Source organism: Herpailurus yagouaroundi, unplaced genomic scaffold (assembly GCF_014898765.1).
Source record: "Herpailurus yagouaroundi ecotype Mexico unplaced genomic scaffold, PumYag 67493, whole genome shotgun sequence".
Classification (NCBI taxonomy): Eukaryota; Metazoa; Chordata; class Mammalia; order Carnivora; family Felidae; genus Herpailurus; species Herpailurus yagouaroundi.
Genome location: NW_024420301.1, coordinates 434,157 through 457,090, shown reverse-complemented (window position 1 = coordinate 457,090; position 22,934 = coordinate 434,157). Strand labels below are relative to the sequence as shown.

General features: G+C 50.9%; 2 protein-coding genes across 5 annotated transcripts in view; one reads left to right on the top strand and one right to left on the bottom strand.

Moving 5' to 3' along the window:
• The window catches only part of LOC121025051 (long-wave-sensitive opsin 1), a 12,403-nt gene extending 1,495 nt beyond the window's left edge, over window positions 1-10,908 (top strand). For 3 of the 4 annotated variants that reach the window (XM_040467416.1, XM_040467418.1, XM_040467419.1), the window contains 5 exons: window positions 3,053-3,349; window positions 5,589-5,757; window positions 6,680-6,845; window positions 7,947-8,186; window positions 10,659-10,908. In XM_040467416.1, coding sequence (XP_040323350.1) covers window positions 3,053-3,349; window positions 5,589-5,757; window positions 6,680-6,845; window positions 7,947-8,186; window positions 10,659-10,769 — 983 coding nt within the window. In that variant the 3' untranslated portion in view covers window positions 10,770-10,908. Of the gene's footprint in view, window positions 1-3,052; window positions 3,350-5,588; window positions 5,758-6,666; window positions 6,846-7,946; window positions 8,187-10,658 lie in introns of all 4 variants that reach the window. The other variant, XM_040467417.1, reaches the window with a different exon arrangement.
• Window positions 10,909-11,209: 301 nt separating this feature from the next.
• TEX28 (testis expressed 28) overlaps window positions 11,210-22,934 on the bottom strand; it is a 15,844-nt gene continuing 4,119 nt past the window's right edge. Inside the window, 3 exon segments of the mRNA XM_040467462.1 lie at window positions 11,210-11,374; window positions 11,376-11,549; window positions 11,982-12,117. Coding sequence (XP_040323396.1) covers window positions 11,210-11,374; window positions 11,376-11,549; window positions 11,982-12,117 — 475 coding nt within the window.

Here is a 22,934-nt window from a genome sequence, read left to right as displayed (position 1 = left end):
TGTCCTCTTTGAAGTCAGGTGCTCCCTCTCTACCTCCTTGTAATTTATTTGTTCAAGGGAATGGGTCGTCTGTCCCCGGACCCCTCCACTTTGGACTTGCTGATGGTCTCCCGTGTGTGGCTTCCCATGCCCCTTCCCATCTTGTTCATCATTATGTGTCTGTAAATTGGTAGTTGATCTGAAGATCTGCTTGGAGACCAGTTGGATCTGTTTTGTGTTTGGTTGGATCTCCTCACCATCAGGAGGGTGCCCCTTTTTCTGGGGTGTTGGCAGCTGCTGAACTCGATGCTTGGACCCACGAAACTGCTGGGGGTTGCAAAATGGTGACATTCTGACTTCCTCACCCTGTCTTCATCTATTAGCTGGAGTCCTTGGATAGACTGAAACATTCCCTCTTCTACTCTTGGCTTCCCCAGGGACACAGAGTGTATGGGAAAGGCAGAAGAAATGCTTCTTCTTTCCTTTTATTTCTCCCACTCCAAAGTAATGACTTGGTTTCCCAGTGGAGCCAGTTGGGTTTGACCTCTGGGTCTCCTTTCTCTCCCACTAAGAATCCTGTTCTCAAGGGCCTTGGGTAGAAGAATCAGAATATGATTCAATTACTCATTTGCTTTTTATCACACACACTCACAATGGTCTCAGAGTAATGACACTGACACCGCCATCAACAACATGTGTACCCAAAACTCAACATTTGGACAGGTCTTTTCGTCCTTAGGGTCTATGCCACCAGGTTCGAATAGTCAAACTAGTGCCCTTCCAAGTCGTTTAGAACAGTCCCTCTCTGTGTGATTATGCCTCTGAGTGGATATGCATTTAGGTTCATTTGTTTTATTTTTGATTTTCAGGGATTGCTTTTTAAATTTTAATGTTGTTTTAAAATCATGTAATAAAATATTCACAAGGTTCCGAATTAAAATCTAGAGAAGAAGGTATATTCACAGAAATCTTGCTTCCTCGCCTGCCCCCACACCCAATTCACTCCCTCCATGAATTTCTTCAGAACACCATCCCCCCGGGAGTTGACGGTGATACCCTTGTGGTGCCCACTTCTTTATGAAGTTGGTCCTGGAGAGTTCAGAAGAGAGGGGCAGGCTGGGACACGGGCTCTGCTTGCACTGCTAGAGGACCCTCCCCCATGACCTCCCACATTCGGAGCAGTCCATCCCCTCCCCCACTGTGCGCAGCCCCGTCCCTCTTGTCCCTGCCCTGTCCAATTTGGACTCGGCGGACTGTCCGGGAAGGATGCTCTGGCTGCTTCGTTTTGAAATTGTTCAAAAGCTGGAGCGTTCCGTATACCTCCCAGTCCCAGCTGCTGTTCTCGCACTAACCCGCTGTAGTTTCTGGGCAAGACCCGTTGGCAATTCGGGGTCCTCTGTTCTCCCGTCTATCAGCAGCCCCGTGGTTTCCCTCCGCTTCCTTCTGTACAGAAACTGATAGCACGCGGGCCTTCGGTAGTCAGAGGTCTGTCCTCAGGGGGCCTGTGCCACCTAGCATGGCTGTGGGCATTGCTGATGGGTTTCCAGGAGCTCCCCGTGAAAGCAATGAACAAAGCTCACGCACAGGGTGCTGGAACATCACGGGTGCTGGGGGCGATTGGCATCTACCCCAGCCCTCCTAGCCAGGGGACCCAAGAAAGCCCTACTCTTCTAAAAGTAGTTCGAGCTGGACTTTTGTGGCACACAACTGAAGTGTCCTGGTAAATGTGGGGACTCTGCGTGGATGCTTTCCTGGGCGCCATAAGGCTTTGGTACATGGCGGCAGGCACTGGCGTATCATCCCTTTAAGTATTTTGCCAAAAATGATGGTGGTAAAAAAGGTCCTTCAGCACGACAGGTGTAGAGCCACTGCGTTGTAATAAAGGGGAGTTACCCTTCCTTTTCATTGCGTGTGTGTTTCGTAGGGCGGCTGTAACAGCACCACACGCTGAGTGGCTCACACAAGAGAAACTCCTTGGCTCACGAGGAGTCTGAGGTCCGGGCGTGGGCCGGGTTGGCTCCTTCCGGCGACTCCGAGGGAGAGTCCGCTCCGGGCCTCTCCTCCGGTTTCTGGCTCTTCCCGGCCATCTGCGGTGCTGCTCGGCCTGTGGAAGCATCGCCCGGATCTCGGCCTTGATCTTCACGTGACCTTCTCCCCGTATGCATGTCTCTGTGTCCAAACTACCCCTTTTCGTGAGGACCCAGTCCTACAGGATTGGGGCCCACGCTAATGACCGCACGGTAACTTGATCATCTCTGTGCAGACCCCGTCTCCAAATAAGGTCCCCTCCACAGGTCCTGGGGGTTACGACCCCGACATGTCGTTCTCATGGGGGGACACAACTCAACCCAGAACTCATTCATTCATCCATTCTCTGAGCACTGACTGTACGTTGAACCTGCCACATGGGATATGACGAGACGTGCACGTGGGTGGCTCCAGTACAGTGTAGGATGTCACACAGGTACACTGAGGTGGCGGTCCCAAGGGGCTGAGTTGACACTCGGCTTAGGAATCCGGAAAGGCTCCCGGGAAGCAAGGCCATCTGAGCTGGGCTTTACGGTATGGGAGAGAAGAGGACCGCAGTGCAGGGGAGAATGTGAGCAAAGGTCCCATGACAGAGAGGCATGGAGCAGTCACGGGAAGCAGCGCGGCGGGTGCAGGGGTTTGAGGGAGCAGAGGCCTGCCCGCGGCACCCCAGAGGGCCGGCCCGCATACGGGGGTGGCAAAACGGATGGGGGGTGATACCCGGCATAGCTGGTGAAGAGTTTGGCTTTGTTAAGTTCAAGGATGCCTGTCTGGAGGGCCACGGCCTCTGGCGTGAGACACGGATGCCTCACAACATCCGTGAGGTTCCAGCACTCCGTGCCATCACGACAACACGGAAGGTTGTTCGCAGGCGGGCCAAGCTAGAGGGAAAGAGCTGGTTGCAAAGGCAAGGGTAGCGGGCAGGAGGGTGAGAGGGTTGACGCGACGCTCTGACGAGGAAGGGAGGGTGGGGCGGGCACAGCTGTGCAGTCGAGTAACGCCAATGCCCAGCTCCTCTCCCCGCGCTGTACCTCCTGCCTTCTAGGCCCCTTTGAAGGTCCCAATTACCACATCGCGCCGCGATGGGTGTACCACGTCACCAGCGCCTGGATGATCTTCGTGGTCATTGCATCCGTCTTCACTAATGGGCTTGTGCTGGCAGCCACCATGAAGTTCAAGAAGCTGCGCCACCCTCTGAACTGGATCCTGGTGAATTTGGCGGTGGCTGACCTGGCGGAGACTATCATCGCCAGCACCATCAGCATCATGAACCAGATCTACGGCTACTTTGTGCTGGGCCACCCCATGTGTGTCCTGGAAGGCTACACTGTCTCCTTGTGTGGTAAGCTAGCCAGGGCCCCGGGCTCCGGGAAGACCCAGCCTGCCGTGTGTAAAGGAAACATTCACACGGCACCCCCCGGGTGTGCCCACGGTGTGCATTTGAAGGGAGACAGTCCTGTAGGGGAACCCGGGCCGGGGTCATCGTGGGGAGGGGGGGTTGCAGACCGACAAGTGGACATCCAGAGTGCCTACCCTGAGACAGGCCGGTCTAGGGCCACGCAGCTGGCATAGGAGGAGACGGACAATCCCAGAACAATGTGGGAAGGAGGGCTCCGGGTCACCCCAAACAGAAGTTCCACTCAAACTGGGGATGTGTGTTCTTTCAGCTCACCTGTGTCGGCTTTTCCCAGAGAAAGCAGCGCTTCCCGTTAGAGCTTTTGAGATCCTGAAACTAGATCTCAGATCCCGGTCCCCATCACTCACATCTCTGTGGGCCTGGGCCCTGCTCAGGTCAACCTTGGCAGAGAAGAACCCATGTGGGGGGCACCAGGAGCATACGATCCCTTCCCCGAGGCACTCCCGAGTCCCGGAAAGAGGGGTCCCTATCCCAGATAGCGAGCACGGGGTGCCATCCGCCCCCTCAGAGGACCGTGTGCAGGAGGAGATGAGGGAGCACCCGGACGTTGAGTCAGCAAGATGAGAAGGGAGCTGGGCCGAGGTGGCCAAGGAGAGCAGGGTGCAGGCGGCAGCTGGGTGGGCAGAGGACAGGTTAGCATTGGCCGGTGGCCGAGCGGACTATGAGGCCGGGCACACGCAGGGGCGCGGACTTGATTCTGGGAGGCGGAGGCTGGCGGGAGAGACCCGGGAAGAGGCTGAGTGAGAGAGCAAAGGCTGTGCCCGCAGGAGCACGAGGGAGCTACCCCTCCCGCAGGGCCGAGGGCTCGAGGCTGGCCTGCCTCCGGGCCCCCAGCCGTCACACCACTGCTCTTCCATTTTAAGTTTCCCAGGACCACGGGGTCTCCAATCCTGGGTCCTGAGCACCCACATCTAACTCGGGTTCATCCAACTGCCACCTAAATTGGTCTCCAATTCAGATTCTGAGAGGTGGACATGAAGAGGAGGAAAAAAAAAAAAAGACGCTAGGACAGCCAAGGCCTGGGGAAGGCAGGGGGACCCTGGCTGCAGGTTTGAATTGCTACTGCGCATCAGTGAAATGGGGGCAGGACACGGGGGCAAGACTGAAATGAGCAGATCGGCCCCTCATATCCCTGTGAGGTAGGTGCTAACACGAGGCCCACACACTGTACAGGGCAGGATGCCGCCCCCCCCATATCTAACTGCCCCTCATTTTACAGATGATACCCAGCGCTCTCCCAAAGGTATAGAACGGCAGTGACCAGGGAAAGCCTGCGGACCCTTCCTCAGAAGACTGTTTGCCAACGTGCACAATAAGATCCATAGAACTACAAAGGAGTCCCGTGATACCGAAATATAGTGATCAACGTATTAAATATTAATGAGTGACATAGTCCTTCACTAAAATTATGAGTAAATGCATTTTTTAGAAGTATTGATGACACCATTCTTTATTAAGGCATCAAATAACCGGATCTGGCCCGACAGCCACTGAAATTTCAAAGTGGTAATGAATATGGTGATATAGGGAAGTGTCTGCTGCCTCTGTAAAGTGACCAAGTCGCAGGCACTGCTAATGCTGCCATGCTCATAATGGAAGGCGATGCCTTAGGGTCCATTAGAGTTTTTAGTGGAAAAAAGCTGTCCTTTTTCCCGCCCCAGTTAACGGAGCCCTAAACTCTGCCCACAGACCTCCAGTGTCTAAGCAGGGCATGGAGACATGATCTCCACCTGCCGGGGGGAGGGCAGCGGTGGGAAATCTGGAAGCCTAGGTGAACGTGCATATGGGCCGAAGGGCCACAGGTCACCGGACACGTCCCGTTTCCTTGCCCTTGGCTGGGACCACAGCACCTCAGTGTGGTCACGTGGGTGCATGCATGGCCATCGGGAGTTGCGTCTGCATCCGAAGAAAGGCTGGTGGCCAACCAGGAGGAAGATAGGAATCGGGGTGCTAGAGGCCCAAGAGGAAAAAATGGGGAAAGAGGGTGTCAGACAAATTGACCAAGAGGCCCACTGCCCCCTGGAGCTGAACACGCTTTTTGGAGAATTAGGTTTTTCACATGGGTGGGGAGGCTGTCTCTTGATCCTAAAAGCTGTCGGTTGGTATGGGTGGAAGAAGAGATGTTGGAGGCTCAAAGCCCTCATCTGTCTGCTCTCCCCTGCAGGGATCACGGGTCTCTGGTCCCTGGCCATCATTTCCTGGGAGAGGTGGATGGTAGTCTGCAAGCCCTTTGGCAATGTGAGATTTGATGCCAAGCTAGCTATCGCGGGCATTGCCTTCTCCTGGATCTGGGCCGCTGTGTGGACAGCCCCGCCCATCTTTGGCTGGAGCAGGTAAGGAGGCCAGTATGTCAGGCATGCAGCTCATTTAGGACAGACGGTGAAGGACAGCGGGGAGGGTCAGGTGCATGACTCCATTTGTAACCGTGGGGTCAGTCGCTTCCTGTTTCTGGGCCTCCACGGCCCCATGACTAAAGTGAGGATGGACCCGATGTCCCTGTGACCCCCTTTGAGGGCGCGGTGCCTACGAACATATAAATCTGCCTGACTGCAACATGGGTGCACACAGAGAAAGGCGACAAGCTCAAGCCACAGGAGCAGCTATAAGTGAAAGCAGGGCCGTCTCACCCACTCTGCCCTAGGCCTACATCTCGCACATTCTCAGGGGCCTCCCTTTCAGAGGCTTCTTGGGTTGTAGGTACACCTGGGCCCATAGGTCATTTGTGTCTTGGCCAGGCTGCTTCTTTGCGGGCTCAGATGCTATGTGTATTTTACCACAATAAAAACACAAGGGGCTATAAGACCAGTGAAAACGTTCTGGAACTAGACAGAGGTGGTGGTTGCACAATACTGTGAAGGTGCTGTCAGATTAAATGGCTCGCTTCAAAAATGGTTGGTGAGGGGCACCTGGGTGGCTCTGTCAGTTAAGTGATCTCGGCTCAGGTCACGATCTCACGGTTCATGAGATTGAGCCCCACATCGGGCTCCATGCTGATAGTGCAGAGCCTACATGGGATTCTCTCTCTCCCTCTCTCTCTGCCCCTGCCCTGCTCATGAACACACACACAATCTCTCTCTGTCTTTCCAATAATAATTAAATAAACTTCAAAAAAAAAAGGTGAATTCATGCAATGTAAATTTCACCTTAATTAAAACAAGCCACCAATCGTCCTCCCCAAGTCAGTGGCATGCCTGGACTGGGGGGCCCCAGGGTGCCCTGCCTGCATCAGGACAGGCTGCCAGCCCTTCTCTCCAGGTACTGGCCCCACGGCCTGAAGACATCGTGCGGGCCCGATGTGTTCAGTGGCAGCTCGTACCCTGGCGTGCAGTCCTACATGATCGTCCTCATGATCACATGCTGCATCATCCCCCTCAGCGTCATCGTGCTCTGCTACCTCCAAGTGTGGCTGGCCATCCGAGCGGTGAGCCCCCGAACTCTCCTGGCTCTACCCCCTGCCGATAGGATCGTGGGAGCCAAGGACACTTAGGCTGGGACAGAGAAGCTCTCTCCTGCCCTCAAAGCAGGCCTGAATCCTCCAATTCCTTTGGGGCTGCGCCTGCAGTCCTGGCTCCCTTGTCCTTGTCCCTACACGACGCGTGCATTTCTTCCGTGACCCGAGACAGTCCTCCCCTGGGTAGAAAGCCTGCCTTTCCCGGGGAGTGGAGAGCAGCCAGCCAGATCCGCAAGTGAACCCTGCAGATCAAAAGGTGCTTTTGAAAAGCTGCCACCAGAGTGACCTTGTCCCCTTCATGGGGCTGTGGGGCAGGCCAAGGAGTGGCTTCATGTGTGCCATGTGCCACCCAGACCCGCTCTCCACTGTCCTCACTGGGAAGTTGACCCCGTCCCCCGCCCCCCCTACCCCCCTACTTAGGCAGCCCGAGTGAAGGCCACAGGCTCCCTGCCTTCAGCCTGCAGTGTGCCCCCACCCTGCTTCCTCCCCCAACCCCGCCTGCGGTCAGGGATCAGAAGCAACCTCGCCGGCTCCCACAGGTGTCCAACCATGGCTTGGGCCTTGTTACCTCGGGGCTGTGTCCCTGCCCACAACAGACAGTGTCCAGCCTCTGTGTCTTCCCCCGATCGGCCCCTCAGAGTCAAGCATGGGGGGGCGGGCAGGAAACACGCTGATAAGGGACCAGGCGAGGCTAAGATGGCCTCCTTAGCTCCTTCCCAAACTCCTAATGGGAGCCAGGCTAAGCCAAGAGCTTGGAAGGCCCTTCAAGGCCATCTTCGCCAGGGCAGGCTCTGTGTTACCTCAGAGCCTACACAAGCTCCATCAAGGCCGGCCCGGTCCAGTCTGAGCCAGGCTGCGGGATCACTCAGGTGGGAGCTGGCCGCTGGCCGCTGACCGGCCCGAGGTGGGCCCATCTCCTCGTCTCCATGACTCCACGTCCCCCGGCTGCCTGTCTCTCGCCGCCTCCCTGACTCACGGCCCAGGCAACGGCAACATGGAGCCCCCTGGACACAGAGCCCCGAAGGACTCTCCCACGCACCATCCCCAGGCACGAATCTCTGTCTCCCCCAGGTGGCAAAGCAGCAAAAAGAATCCGAGTCCACTCAGAAGGCGGAGAAGGAGGTGACTCGCATGGTGATGGTCATGATCTTCGCCTACTGCGTCTGCTGGGGGCCCTACACTTTCTTTGCGTGCTTCGCCGCTGCCCACCCTGGCTACGCCTTCCACCCTCTGGTGGCCGCCCTGCCGGCCTACTTTGCCAAAAGTGCCACTATCTACAACCCCATCATCTATGTCTTTATGAACCGGCAGGTAAGTCACACCCTTGGCAGAGCAAACTAGGAATTTACCCCCGGAGAGCCCAGCGATGGCTCCCACCTAGAATCATGTCGAGGGGGTGCCCATTAATGACCTCCAGGACAACGACCAGAGAAGGCTCAGCACATGACCTAGCCCCAGCCAGCCCTCCCCGTGGATCGTGTCGGAGTCTTGGCCCGGCACAGCGCAGTCGCGCACGTTGCTGCTCTCCCGTTCTGTGGGCCTCAGGGTTGTCCTGCCGCTCACACCCAAAGGAGCGCCCGAACGTGTCTGCATTGACCCTGGCTGTGCCCTTCCCACTTTGATAGGCACAACTGTCCTCTCAGTCTTCATCTTTCCGTTTTTAAACCCTAACCCCAACAAGGACGCAGAGAGGCCCTTCTTGGCTGCACCCGCATGCGGCTTTTGTGACTTTGTGGGTTAGTTCGAGGGGGCCCGCTGTGGTCCCGCCCGAAGTCTCACCAGACGGTAGCCGTCATGGGCCAGTATACTCAGCCTCAGCAGCAAATTGCCCGTGACTCCTAGATCCCCCGGGAGGTTACAGGTGACCGCTGAGGCTTACCATCTTCCAAGAACAATTTGGCTTCCTCTTCCTTGAATCCATCAAATCTACTTCACCGAGATGCAATGTGTGACTTGATGGTGACCAGAAAGGTCCAGGGGCCCTCGCAGGGGCCTGGCATCATGCCAGACCCAGTCCCCATTGCTTCCAACTAGCTCTTCTGTCCCTTCCCCCCCCCCCCCCACCCCATGTCACAGTTGCTCCGAGGCCCCGCTCAGTCTGGCCTGGCCCTTGGCTCCCTGCAGAGTTCATTAAGCACGCACTCTTTCTGTAATGTTCAGGCATTAAGTAGGACACAGTTGATCCCCCGGGACTCCACTGTTGGCAACTCAATACCTAGAGTGTCTTTGTATCCCTGACTCCTGTTTCCTGGTTCATGTGGGTCTCTTTTTAGGTCTGGCTTTTGCTTGTGGAACCCTAGGCTCTCTTGCCTTGTACTTGTACTTGTTTACTTGAGTCTCCATTCTCCCCTCCCCAAACTGGCCCTCCTAGACAAGATGTCTGCACTTCTGGACATCTCCAGGCTTTTGAAGTTTGCTTTCACCCTCTCCACATTGTTATCCCTTCCTGTTGTGTCCTGAGACAATTATCTGTAATGGAGCTCACGAGGGCAGAGAACGTTGCTCTTTTTGTCCACTGCCGATCGCCCTAAGACAGTCTGGCACACGGTGGACACTCAGTAGGTAGATGTCAAATGAATTCCTCAGCTAAGTCAATTCTCCCGTTCAGTTCACTTCTTGTGTTACTGATTTCTGTAATTATGTGTTTTATTTGTGAGGGTTTTGATGTTGGAGGGAGCTGGAGGTGGTCAAGAATAGGCCTAGAACATACAGGAGATGCCCCTCGTCTGCAGTCTCAAGGCATTGGGGTTATCCCAGTGATGATATGAGGTATAACTTGAGAAATGAATACGTTACAAATCTCTTTATAGGGGAAATGCACTGGGGCCCTCTTGGTGACAGAAGATTCTCTTGGCTGTAGACATGAAGTAGTAGCTAGACTGTGGTCTTGTTAGACCACTAGCTAGTGCCTGCGTGGCCTCGGAATCGACGGGATAGAAACAAGATGACAATCACATCCCTTTTTCACTAAAATGCCTCGGAGTCTCTTCCCAGACATTCTGGAAATGGGTCGCCCTATGCATGGGCCCCTTAGCTGGCGTCCTCTTTGGTCACTGTATAAGTTTCCTGGGGCTGCCATAACAAAGTACCACAAACTGAAGTGGGGGGGGCGGTGCTCAAAACACAGAGATGTATTCTCTCCCGGTTCTGGAGGCCAGAAGTCCGGGGTCAAGGCGTGGGCAGGGTTGTTTCCTTCTGAGGGCTCTGAGGGCGAATCCGTTCCCGCCCATCTCCTAGCCTCCGGTGGTGGCCAGCGGTCCTTGGTGTCCCTTGGCTCCTAGACAAGTCACCCCGATCTCTGCCTTCACCTCCACGTGACCTTCTCTGAGTCTGTGTCCAAATTCCCTTCTCATAATGACACCAGTGGTTGGATTAGGGCCCACTCCACTCTAGCATGACTTCATGGCAATGTATATCTTCATCACATCTGCAAGGACTCTATTTCCAAATAAGGTCACATTCACAGGCTCTAGGGGTTAGTCCTTGAACGTAGCTTTGGAGAGGGGGGCGTGGTGTTACAACTTGACGCACAATAGTCACCATCAGAGTCTAAATTCGATGGCTCAGATGAGCGAGCAGTCAGGAGCAGACCATCCCCATGTGCGAGTAATAACCTCAGGCCTGCTCCAGTCTCTGCACGGGACTCTGAATGGTAGCGGAGAAGGTGCTCAGTCATCAAGGTGCCCCCTAATGAATAGCCTCCTCAGAATTCCCCAAGAGCAACCTTTAGCACGGTACGCGGGCCCTTTCCGCTCTGCTGAGTAGCGCTTTCTGCCCTGCCAGTTTCGAAACTGCATCATGCAGCTTTTCGGGAAGAAGGTTGACGACGGCTCTGAACTCTCCAGCGCCTCCAGAACGGAGGCCTCATCTGTGTCTTCGGTGTCACCTGCATGAGTCCCTCCTGGCCGTGACAACAAAAAGGTCTGCTTCCTACCGGAAAACGTAAACCCTGTCCCACACACCGGCACTTTGGCCACCCCCCCCCCTTGCCCCTTCTCCTCCATCCCTGGGAAATAAAAGTAGTTTCTCTTTGACAAAAACAACAAAGTTGCAGAGGCTTCCGCTGCCGTCTGGGGACACCTGAGCCTCTGAGGGTTCGGTCGCGGGGTCACAAGAGGGCATGAGGGGGATAGAGACAAGAGCAGCACCGTGCTTCAGGGGCTTTAATATTTCCCAAGCCTTGTGTCTGCAGATGGTACGGGAGGATCACGAAACGGAAACGCGAGGCGGGCTGGTGGCGATGGAGCCGGAAAGGGAGGTGAGGGTGGCTGTCTAGGGAGGGCTGGCCGGACGCCCTCAATGCCCGGAGGGCGGCCTGAGGTAGCCCAGGCCCTCTAAGGCCCACCTGCTAGAGGCTCGGGCTCCTCGGAACGCCGCCTCCATCTGGAGGGGACCCAGGCCTGCCGGTCTGTGGCAGACACGGCGCGCCGCTTCTGCCAGGCCAGGGCCCCAAGCCCGATCAGCACGAGGGCGGCGCAGGTGTGCGGGCCGGAGCTCAGCGGCAGTGGGGGGGCAGGTGCACACGGTGCAGATGAAGGCCGGGAGGACGGTGGCCAGTGCGAGCGCCGTCCCGGGAGGGTGTGTGCGTGCCCGGTGACAGCGAAGGGCCCAGCTGACTCGGCCACGCTCCGTCATCCAGTGTGGCCTGGGACCGAGAACCCAGCGGCGCGAGAGCTGGCCAAGGACGGGAGTGGGGTCTGGGAGGGCGGAAGACAGTGGGCCCGACCGTCACAGGTGAGGCAAAGCCCTCCCCCGTGCTTGCTAACCCAGGGTCAGAAGCAGGGGCGCCCAGAGAGAGCTCCCTGCACCAGCAGACGGCGCCCCCCTCCGCCGAGGCGCCCCCGCGGGCGAAAGCTGCGGGGCCCCGGTTCCCACATGAGCCGGCTCGGGGCAGGGGCGGGGGTGCGGCAGGGACACGGACACTAGATGTTTCCAGCTCTGTGGCAGATGGGTGAATCGCAACTGAGCCGTCAGCGGGGGGCTGCCTGAGGACCGGCCCCTTGCCTCAGATCGCAGGCCATCCGGGTGGCTCTGCTCATCGTTTGCCTCTCTCATCTCTGTTCTTCTCACGGGCCCTTTTTAAAAGCTCCCCCGCGAGTTGCTCACCCATATTTCCTTGGCTCCCTCGTAGGACAGATAGGCCATTTTCTCTTCAGCGCGGGCCAGATTCTGTTCGAGGTGGTAAATGTCATCCGGGTACCCCTGGACGTGCTCATTCACCTGTTCTTCCACCGACGCTTGTCTTGGGAGCAAAAGACAAGGGGACTACTCCCTGAGCACTCTGCCCAGGGGTTGTGCTGGCAAGGAGCAGTCCCACGTCAAGACTAGACTTGGGTTCGGATCCCACCTTCCTCCTCTCTCCTCCCCCAGGTCTGCCTCAGAACACCAGAAACGCACACCAGTCACACACACGCTGCTATTCATACACCTTTCATGTACAGATCCTGTTTCACAACAGCTTCACAAAACTAGCCACAGACTAGAAGTTGTAGAAAGGAAAATCTAAGTTATTCATGCCTGCTATTAAATCCCATATAAATTCCCAGCATCGGTGTTTGGCAAGCAGTAATCATTCCATAAAAGCCTGTAGAGACAGAAACAGATGAGTGGTTCCTGGCAGCTGAGGGTGGGGAGAGAATGGGGAGTGACTGCCAATGAGATGGGGTTTCTTTTTGGAGTGATGACAACGTTCCGGAATGAGACAGCGGTGACGGTTGCGCAAGTCTGTGAATACACTGAAAACCACTGATCGTAAATGGGTGAATTTTATGGGGATGTGAATTAGATCTCAATAGAGCTGTTATTAAAACAAAAACAAAAAATTGAATTGTGGCAGTGGTCGTACACCTTAGTAAATCTACGAACGGTCATTGAAACGTATAGTCATGATGGTGCATTTTATGGCACGTAACTTCCATCTCAGTAGACCTCTTAAAAAACACAAACAGGGGCGCCTGGGTGGTGCAGTCGGTTAAGCGTCCGACTTCAGCCAGGTCACGATCTCGCGGGCCGTGAGTTCGAGCCCCGCGTCGGGCTCTGGGCTGATGGCTCAGAGCCTGGAGCCTGTTTCCGATTCTGTGTCTCCCTCTCTCTCTGCCCCTCCCCCGTTCATGCTCTGTCTCTCTCTGTCCCAAAAATAAAAATAAAAACGTTGAAAAAAACACAAACAAAACATCACTAACCAGTTGTTTATGGCTATGTGTGGAAGTTGTAAAAGTATAAAAATACATATGAAAAAGATAAGGGCCCAGTGAGGATAGCGAGACGGGTGGAAGGGGAGGGGTTGGGAAGGGATAAGGTGAGAGCTTCAAGTGAACCTTCTAAAGTTTTCTTTCTTGGGGTGCCTGGGTGGCTCAGTCGGTTAGGCGTCCAACTTCAGCTCAGGTCATGATCTCGTGGTTTATGGGTTTGAGCCCCGTGTCAGGCTCTGCGCTGACAACTCGGAGCCTGGAGCCTGCTTCCGATTCTGGGTCTCCCTCTCTCTCTGCCCCTCCCCCGTTCATGCTCTGTCTCTCTCTGTCCCAAAAATAAATAAACGTTGAAAAAAAATTTAAAAAAAAATAAGCATTAAAGTTTTACTTCTTAACAAAATAACATTTGAGGCAAATTTGGTAAATGTTAATTAAGATTTGAGAAAGCTGAGGGTGGGTATACAGTGTTGACCATGTTATCCTCTACATTTCCCTGGGTTTGGAGTACTCCATAATTTAAAGAAACTTTGAGGCTCTTCATTTGGGCACCAGGAAAGATGGCCCAGAGGACAGAGGCCATGTGGCTTTTGGCACCGTCACTTGGGGACAAGCCATGGAACGCTTGTCCCCTGAGTCGGGGATGGTGATGCTGGAGAAGCAGAAAGGTACTGGAGACACAGGATTGCTGGGGCCTGCTACCCTGTGGAAAACAGGGCAACGGAGGATGTGGCCGATCAGTTCACATGGCTCTGGCATGCACAAGAGCCTAAGCTATGGTGCTGTCGCGCAGACAGGGAATATGAGGCGAGGGGGTCGGTTTGGTCTCGCTTCAAGGACTTGACTGACACCCCCATGGAGATGTCCCCCAGGCATTTGCTGAAAGCCAATTCATCAAGAGCTGATCCATAACAGCATTTCAAGGAACATTCCCTTGATCTCTGCCCTGCTCCCTGTAGAGAAGAGAGCAGACTGACAATGCCCACAGAGAGGAGGAGGCAGTAGAGTGTCCACTCGAAAGGACATTTCCCATGACTGTCTTTCTATTTACATGAAGGATTCAGACACAAGAATGTTTAAGATATTAACTATGTTCAAGTATATATTAATGAATATATACATATATATATATATATTTGTTTATTTTTGAGGTAGAGAAAGACAGAGCATGCGCGGGGGAGGAACAGAGAGAGAGGGAGACACAGAATCCGAAGCAGGCTCCAGGCTCCGAGCGGTTAGCACAGAGCCCGATGTGGGGCTCGAACTCAACAAACCATGAGATCATGACCTGAGCCGAAGTCAGACGCTTAACTGAGCCACCCAGGCGCCCCTCATGAATATACTCTTCATAGATAATGAAGTCAAGGAATAGATCTGCCATTAATATATTTATAAGAATTTACAAACATATTCTTTTTTTTTTAATTTTTTTTCAACATTTTTATTTATTTTTGGGACAGAGAGAGACAGAGCATGAACGGGCGAGGGGCAGAGAGAGAGGGAGACACAGAATTGGAAACAGGCTCCAGGCTCCGAGCCATCAGCCCAGAGCCTGACGTGGGGCTCGAACTCACGGACCGCGAGATCGTGACCTGGCTGAAGTCGGACGCTTAACTGACTGCGCCACCCAGACGCCCCTACAAACATATTCTTAAATGAATTCTTGAGTAGAGTATTCAAGAAGAAAATATTAATTCACAAGGATATTCTATTAGTCTCCCCTTGTCTCTGGCTCCCAGGCTCTTTGCCCTCTGGCAACAGCATCCTGGCTACGACAGAGCTGACTCCCTTCCCTGTTCCTCCCTTAGTCAAGGATCCTCTCCGCCCCACTCCTACAGTTGCAGAGGCAAATGAACCACCCTATTTTTTTTTTTTTATCTCAACTTCTATTTAAATTCTAGTTAGTTGACATGTATGGTAAAATTAGTTTCGGGTGTACAATTTAGTGATTCATCACTTACATATAACACCCAGTGCTCATCACAAGTGCCCTCCTTAATCTCCATCACTCATCTAGCCCACCCCCACCTCTCTCCATCAACCCTCAGTTTGTTCTCTGTATTTAAGGGTCTCCTATGGTTTGTTTCCTCTCTCTTCCCCCGCCCTTCCCTTATGTTCAACTGTTTTATTTCTTAAATTCTACATATGAATGAAATCATATGGTATTTGTTTTTCTATGACTTATTTTGCTTAGCATAATACTCTATAGCTCCATCCATGGCACTGCAAATGACAAGATTTCATTCTTTTTTATGGCTGAGTAATATTCCATTACATATATATATGTATATACATGTATGTGTGTATAGACCACATCTTCTTTATCCATCCATCAGTTGATGGACATTTGGGCTCTTTCCATACTTTGGCTATTGTTGATAGCACTGCTACAAACATTGGGGTGCACATGCTCCTCTGAATCGGTGTTTTCGTGTCCTTTGTGTAAATGCCTAATAGTGCAATTGCTGGGTCGTAGAGTAGTTCTATTTTTAACTTTCTGAGGAACCTCCATACTGTTTCCCAGAGTGACTGCACCAGTTTGCGTTCCCACCAACAGTGCACGAGGGTTCCCTTTTCTCCACATCTTCACCAATATCTGTTGTTTCCCGAGTTGTTAATTTTAGCCATCCTGACAGGTGTGAGGTGGTATCTCATCATGGTTTTTTTTAATTAATTTATTTATTTTGAAAGAGAGACAGAGACAGAGAATGAGAATGAGTGGGGACAGAGGATCTGAAGCAGGCTCCACACTGACAGCAGAGAGCCCAATGTGGGGCTCAAACTCACAAACAGGGAGATCGTGACTTGACCAAAGCCAGATGCTTAGCTGGCTGAGCCACCCAGGCACCCCTCATCATGGTTTTGATTTGTATTTCCCTGATTATGAGTGATGTTGAGCATCTCTTCATGTGTCTGTTAGCCATCCAGATGTCTTCTTCGCAAAAATGTCTGTTCATGTCTTCTGCCCATTTCTTAACTGGATTATTTATTTGGGGGATGTTGAGTTTTAGAAGTTCTTTATAGATTTTAGATAATAACCCTTTATCAGATATGTCATTTGCAATATCTTCTCCCATTCTGTTGGTTGTCTTAGTTTTGTTGATCGTTTCCTTCATTGTGCAGAAGCTTTTTATCTTGATGAGGTCCCAATAGTTCATTTTTGCTTTTCTTTCTCTTGCCTCCAGAGATGTGTCTAGTAAGAAGTTGCTACAGCTGAGGTCAAAGAGGTTGCTGCCTGTGTTCTCCTGTAGGATTTTGATGGTTTCCTGTCACACATTTAGGTCTTTCATCCATTTTGAATTTATTTTTGTGTGTGGTGTAAGAAAGTGGTCCAGTCTCATTCTTCTGCATGTTGCTCTCCAGTTTTCCCAAAACTATTTGTTGAAGAGACTGTCCTTTTTCCATTGGATATTCTTTCCTGCTTTGTCAAAGATTATTTGACCATATAGTTGTGGGTCCATTTCTGGGGTTTCTATTCTATTCCACTGATCTATGTGTCTGTTTCTGTGCCAATACCATACTGCCTTGGTGATTACAGCTTTATAATACATCTTGAAGTCCAGGATTGTGATGCCTCCAGCTTTGGTTTTCTTTTTCAGGATTGCTTTGGCTATTCAGAGTCTTTTCTGGTTCCGTACAAGTTTTAGGATTGTTTGTTCTAGCTCTGTGCAAAATGCTGGTGGTATTTTGATAGGGATTGCATCAAACATGTACATTGCTTTGGGTAGTATGGACATTTTAACAATATTTGTTCTTCTAATCCATGAGCCAGGACTGTTTGTCCATTTCATTATGTGCTCTGCACTTTGTTTCATAAGTGTTCTGCAGTTTTGGAATACAGATCTTTCACCCCTTTGGGGAGGTTTATTCCCAGGAATCCTATGGGATTTGGTGCAATTGTAAATGGGATCAGTTCTTGGATTTCCTTTTCTGCTGCTTCATTATTGGTGTATAAAAAATGCATCTGGTTTCTGTACATTGATTTTTATGTTAACTTGTGTATTAGTTCCAGTAATTTTTTGGTGGAGTATTTCGGGTTTCCTACATAGAGTATCATGTCATCTGCAAATAGTGAAAGTTTGACTGCTCCTTTGCCAATCTGGATGACTTTGATTTCTTTTTGTTGTCTGATTGCTGAGGCTAGGACTTCCAGTACTATGTTAAATATCAGGGGTGAGAGTGGATATCCCTGTCGTGTTCCTGAACGTAGAGGAAAAGCTCTCAGGTTTTCCTCATTGAGGTTGATATTAGCTGTGGGTCTTTCATATATAGCCTTTATGATGTTGAGGTGTGTTCCCTCTAGCCTTACTTTGTTGAGGGTTTTTATCAAGAATTAATGCTGTATTTTGTCAAATGCTTTCTCTGCATCTGTAGAGAGGATCGTAGGATTCTTATCCTTTATTAACATGGTGCATCACATTGATTGATTTGCAAATATTGAACACTCCTGCAGCCCAGGAATAAATCCCACTTGATCGCGGTGAATAATTATTTTAATGTATGGTTGGGTTTGATTTGCTAGTATCTTGTTGAGAATTTTTTCATCTGTGTCCATGAGGGATATTGGCCTATAATTCTCCTTTTTAGTGGGGTCTTTGTGTGGATTTTGAATCAAGGTAATGCTGGCCTTGTAGAAGTTTGCACGTTTTCCTTCCATTTCTGTTTTTTGGAACAGTTTGAGAAGAATAGGTATTAACTCTTCTTTAAATGCCTGGGGGGGGCACCTGGGTGACTCAGTTGGTTAAGCATCTGACTCCTGGTTTCGGCTCTTGGTTTCAGCTCAGGTCATGATCTCACAGTTCATTGAGTTCGAGCCCTGCATCAGGCTCTGTGCTGATGGCTCAGAGGCTGGAGCCTACTTCAGATTCTGTGTCTCCCTCTCTCTCTGCCCCTCTCCTGCTCATGCTCTGTCTGTCTGTCTCTCTCAAAAGTCAATAAACGTTAAAAAAATTTTAATAAAAAATAAATAAATGTCTGGTAGAATTCCCCCGAGAAGGCTTCTGGCCCTGGACTTTTGTTGGGAGATTTTTTGATTACTGATTCAATTTCTTTGCTGGTTATGGGTCTGTTCAAATTTTCTATTTCTTCCTGTTTCAGTTTGGTAGTTTGTATATTTCTAGGAACTTATCCATTTCTTTCAGATTGTCCAGTTCGTTGGCATATAATTTTTCATAATATTGTCTTATAATTGTCTGTATTTCTGTGGTGTTGGCTGTGATCTCTCCTCTTTCATTCATGAATTTATTTGGGTACTTTCTCTTTTCTCTTTGAAAAGTCTGGCTAGGTGTTTTTCAATGTTATTAATTCTTTCAAAGAACCAGCTCTTAGTTTCATTGATCTGATCTACTGTTGTTTGTTTATATATTGCTTATCTCTCCTTTCATCTTTATCACGTCCCTTCTTCTGCTGGCTTTAAGCTTTATTTGCTATTCCTTTTCTAGCTCCTTTAAGTGTAAGGTTAGTTTGTGTATTTGAGACTTTTCTTGCTTCTTGAGATAGGCCGGTATTGCTATATACTTCTCTCTTATGACCACCTTTGCTGTATCCCAAAGGGTTTGGACTGTCGTGTTTTCATTTTCATTTGCTTACCTGTATTTTTTTTTTTACATCTTCTTGAATTTTCTGGTTAACCCACTCATTCCTTAGTATGTTCTTTAACCTCCAAATTTTTTTCTTGTGGTTGACTTCAAGTTTCATAGCATGTGGTCTGCAAATATGCATGGTATCTTGATCTTTTTGTACTCTTGATCTTGATCTTTTTGTACTCATTGAGGGCTGATTTGTGCCCCAGTATGTGATCTCTTCTGGAGAATGTTCCATGTGCACTCGAGAAGAATGTATATTCTGCTGCTTTAGGATGAAATGTTCTGAATATCATCCAATTAAGTCCATTGGGTCCAGTGTGTCTTTCAAAGCCATTGTTTCTTTGTTGATTTTCTGCTTAGATGATCTGTCCATTGTTGTAAGTGGGGTGTTAAAGTCCCCTAGTATTCTTGTATTATTATCAATGAGTTTCTTTATGTTTGTTATTAATTGATTTATATATTTGGGTGTTTCAAGTTGGGGGCATAAATATTTACAGTTGTTAGATCTTCTTGGATAGCCCCCTTAATTATGATATAGTGCCCTTCTTCATCTCTCGTTACAGTCTTCAGTTTAAAAAATCTATTGTCTGGGGGCACCTGGGTGGCTCAGTTGGTTGAGTGACCGACTTCGGCTCAGGTCATGATCTCACAGTCTGTGAGTTCGAGCCCTGCGTCGGGCTCTGTGCTGACAGCTCAGAGCCTGGAGCCTGGTTTAGATTCTGTGTCTCCCTCTCTCTGCCCCTCCCCTGCTCATGCTCTCTCTCTCTCTCTCTCTCTCTCTCAAAGAATAAACATTTAAAAATTAAAATCTATTTGTCTGATATAAGTATGGCTACCCCGGCTTTCTTTTGACGTCCATTAGCATGATAGATGGTTCTCAATCCCCTCACTTTAAATCTAGAGGTGTTTTTAGGTCTAAAATGAATCTCTTGTAAGCAGCATACAGATGGGTCTTTTTTTTTTTTTAATCCATTCTAATACCCCATATCTTTTGATTAGAGCATTTAGTCCAGCAAATGGACCACTCTAGAAAATGCTCTTACAAAGACAACATGACGACCAGCCAACCAAAATGCCCCCCAAATCTTCCAAAGCTGTGAAGGCCACCCTTTGTAATACAAATTGTCCTAAACATCATTGTTGTTAAAGAAAAGTATATCCTTTTTTTAAGTTTATTTTATTTTGAGAGAGAGAGAGAAAGTGTGCGCAGGGGAGGGGCAGACATAGAGGAAGAGAGAAAATCCCAAGCAGGCTCCACACCCAGTGCAGGGCCTGACAGGCGCTTGATCTCATGACAGTGAGATCATGACCTGAGCCGAAATCAAGAATCGGACACTTAAGCGATTGAGCCACCCAGGTGTCCTGAAGATGAGTTTATTCTTGATCATACCTGAGCGCTGGCTTTTGGCAAACTGAGCTAGAAACTAGTGGCCTGCAACTTGAAGAAGTCTGAGATGAAGAAACAAATGTAGGAGGGATCAAGCCCTGCAGGTAGGGTGGGGTAATGCAGCAGGGACCGAGTAGGTCCTCCTGAGCAAATGCGCAACCACATGCATCCTTATAGGAGGGAAGCAGAGAGAGCTTTTACACGCAGAGGAGAGGGCCATATGAAAACAGAGCAGAGAGAGATGTGAAGATACTGGCCTTGAAGGTTGGAGTGATGTGGCCACAAGCTAAGGTCCCGGCAGCCACCAGAAGCTGACATACAAGAATGTCCATAGCAGCTTTATTCATAACAGCCCCAACCAGCAGCAGGCGAACGGGTAAACTAACTGTGGTGCATCCATACAGTAGAATACTGCTGAGCAAGAAACAGTGATCTATTCCTATGCACAGCTTGGATGAATCTCAGAATATTACACTGGGTGAAAGAAGACAGACATAAAGGACTATATACCGTATGATTCCATTTACATGAAGTATCCAGAAAAGACAAATGCAGAGGGACAGAAAGCACACTGGTGGTTACCAGGGGTTGGGGTTAGGGGAATGGGGAGTGGTGGGGTGTTCCTCTGGAGTGATGAAAACGTTCTGGAACCAAATATAGGTGGTGGTTGCACAACACTGCGAATGTACTAAATGCCACTGGATTGCACGTTTTAAGATGGATAATTTTGTTTTGTGAATTCCATCTCAATTCAAAAGTAGAAAAGGGGCACCTGGGTGGCTCGGTCAATGAGCATCTGACTTCAGCTCAGGTGATGATCTTGCGGTTCGTGAGTTCAAGCCCCACATCAGGCTCGCTGCTGTCAGCACAGAGCCCACTTTGACTCTTCTGTCTCCCCAGCTTCTGTGCCTCTCCTCCACTTGCACTCTCTCTCAAAAATAAATAAAACATTTTAAAAGTGGTGAAGGAAGGAAGGAAGGAAGGAGGGAAGGAAGGAAGGCAGGCCTCATGAAAGGAAACATTTACCTGTGAGAAGTGTCATAGGACTTTTCGGTTTGAAATCTCAGTTTGTGACACACCAGAGGAGACGTGACAATCACAGGGGCTTGGGTGGTGACCGTACAGGTATGAACACCAGGTAACACTTTACTGACTTCAACACATATGTCATGTCTACATCTAGCTCACATAAAGGTTTTTTTAAAAGATTGAAAGGAGACATATGTTTTAAAAAATTCAATGAATTCCTGTGTCCCCTTCACCCTAGATTAGGAAGCCACGTGGCCAGGACATGTTGACATGCTCTCAGGCTTGTGCCTCTCTGAGACTCCATTTCCCCATCTGTAAAGTGGGTCGCTGAACACCACAGGTGACAATGCTATTTGCTCCCTGCTGTCACTGTTATTATATAAAGTCATCTCCCGCCCATTCTCCATGTCTCCTGGCAAATCGGAGTCCTACAGACCTGCTTTGTTGCTTCTAATGTATATTTATCAAGATAGGCTAACTGCCATGGCCAACAAGTGGAAAATCTTGGTGGCTGAACACAACAAAAGCTTACAGCACACTCCTATCACAGTCCAACGGTGGTGGGGGTGGTTGTTTCAGAAGTGCAAGCATATAGAATTCACAGGGAACCCAAGGGAGGGAGGTCACCCTGCTCCCCCACGCTGCGGGCACATCCTGATTTGCTAAGGGGTTAAGAGCTTACGGGAGCACAACAGTCCTGTTGGCCTGGCGGTATGGAAACTTATGGGGATATGTGTCACTGCCTCTGGGCTCTAGTCTCGCTGTATATAAATCCAATCTTGGAAATGGTATTTTGACAAAGGGGTTGCCATTAAGAGTCCCAAGAGTTGGGTTCGGTTGCCCCGTCCTCCAAACATCACACCCAAAAGAAACCCATAATTCTGATCGGCGCTCTTATTTGACACTGTGCTGCCCTGCAGTAGTTTTGAGGCGTCCCCCACAGACTTGTCAAGCAGTGTAAATGCAGGTAACGCTTCCCTGTGAAAGCAGAAGAGGACTGATCCCCAAGTGCCTCTTTCCCCACAGACACACAGGTGCTAAGAAGGGATGGCAGAGGTCTCACTTTACTGGGAATCTTGGGTCATCCATGTAATACCTCCCTCTCTGGCCAGGCTTTGGAAGAATTAGAGCTAATAAAAACCAGATGCAACAGACTGCGGGGACCAGAGGAGAGAGTGTGGCACCCCTGAGGGCCACTAGGACCCTAAGAAAGGTCCAAATAGGAACGGTGCGGGTCCTCAAGAGACTGTGTTTGCCTTTCCCCCCTTATTTGTGAGCCCTGGTCTCACCTTAGATGAAAATAAGTTCGACCCGCCACACAGCGGGGAGAAAGCATTCCCCAGAAGGCAATCATTTTCAGAAGAAATAGCCCCAGCTCAGCCATGAGCACAGGTGAAGGGATCGTGGCAGGTAGGGCATCCTGTTTCACACATTATGCTCACAGATGGGGATGTGCAGGACCCCTCCCTGACCCATGACGGGCGCCCGCTGGGCTCACCGCCACCACAAGTGTCTCCCACCACCACAGGCAGAGCCTACGGCTTCTGGGGTCAGCTGGAGAGACCCTGAGCTGGAGCCCCGTTTTGCCAGGAGAGGGCCCCGGCGGGTGCACAACAGCAGGCAGGGGACGAGCCCTCTCCACCACGGGGTCCAGGGGCCCAAGAAACACTGACCAGCTCCTCTCCCCCTCCCCCTCCCCGCGACCCTCCAAACCCATGTCCTTGCTCACCGCCACTCTCCCGGCGACAGCCCTGGAGGCGGGGGGGGGGGGGGGGGGGGGGGGGGCGGGGCCCCCCCCCCCACACCCGCCGCACGCGCGGCGCCACCCGCCAAGCGGGGCGGGGGGGCCGAAGCCCCAACCAGCACGCAC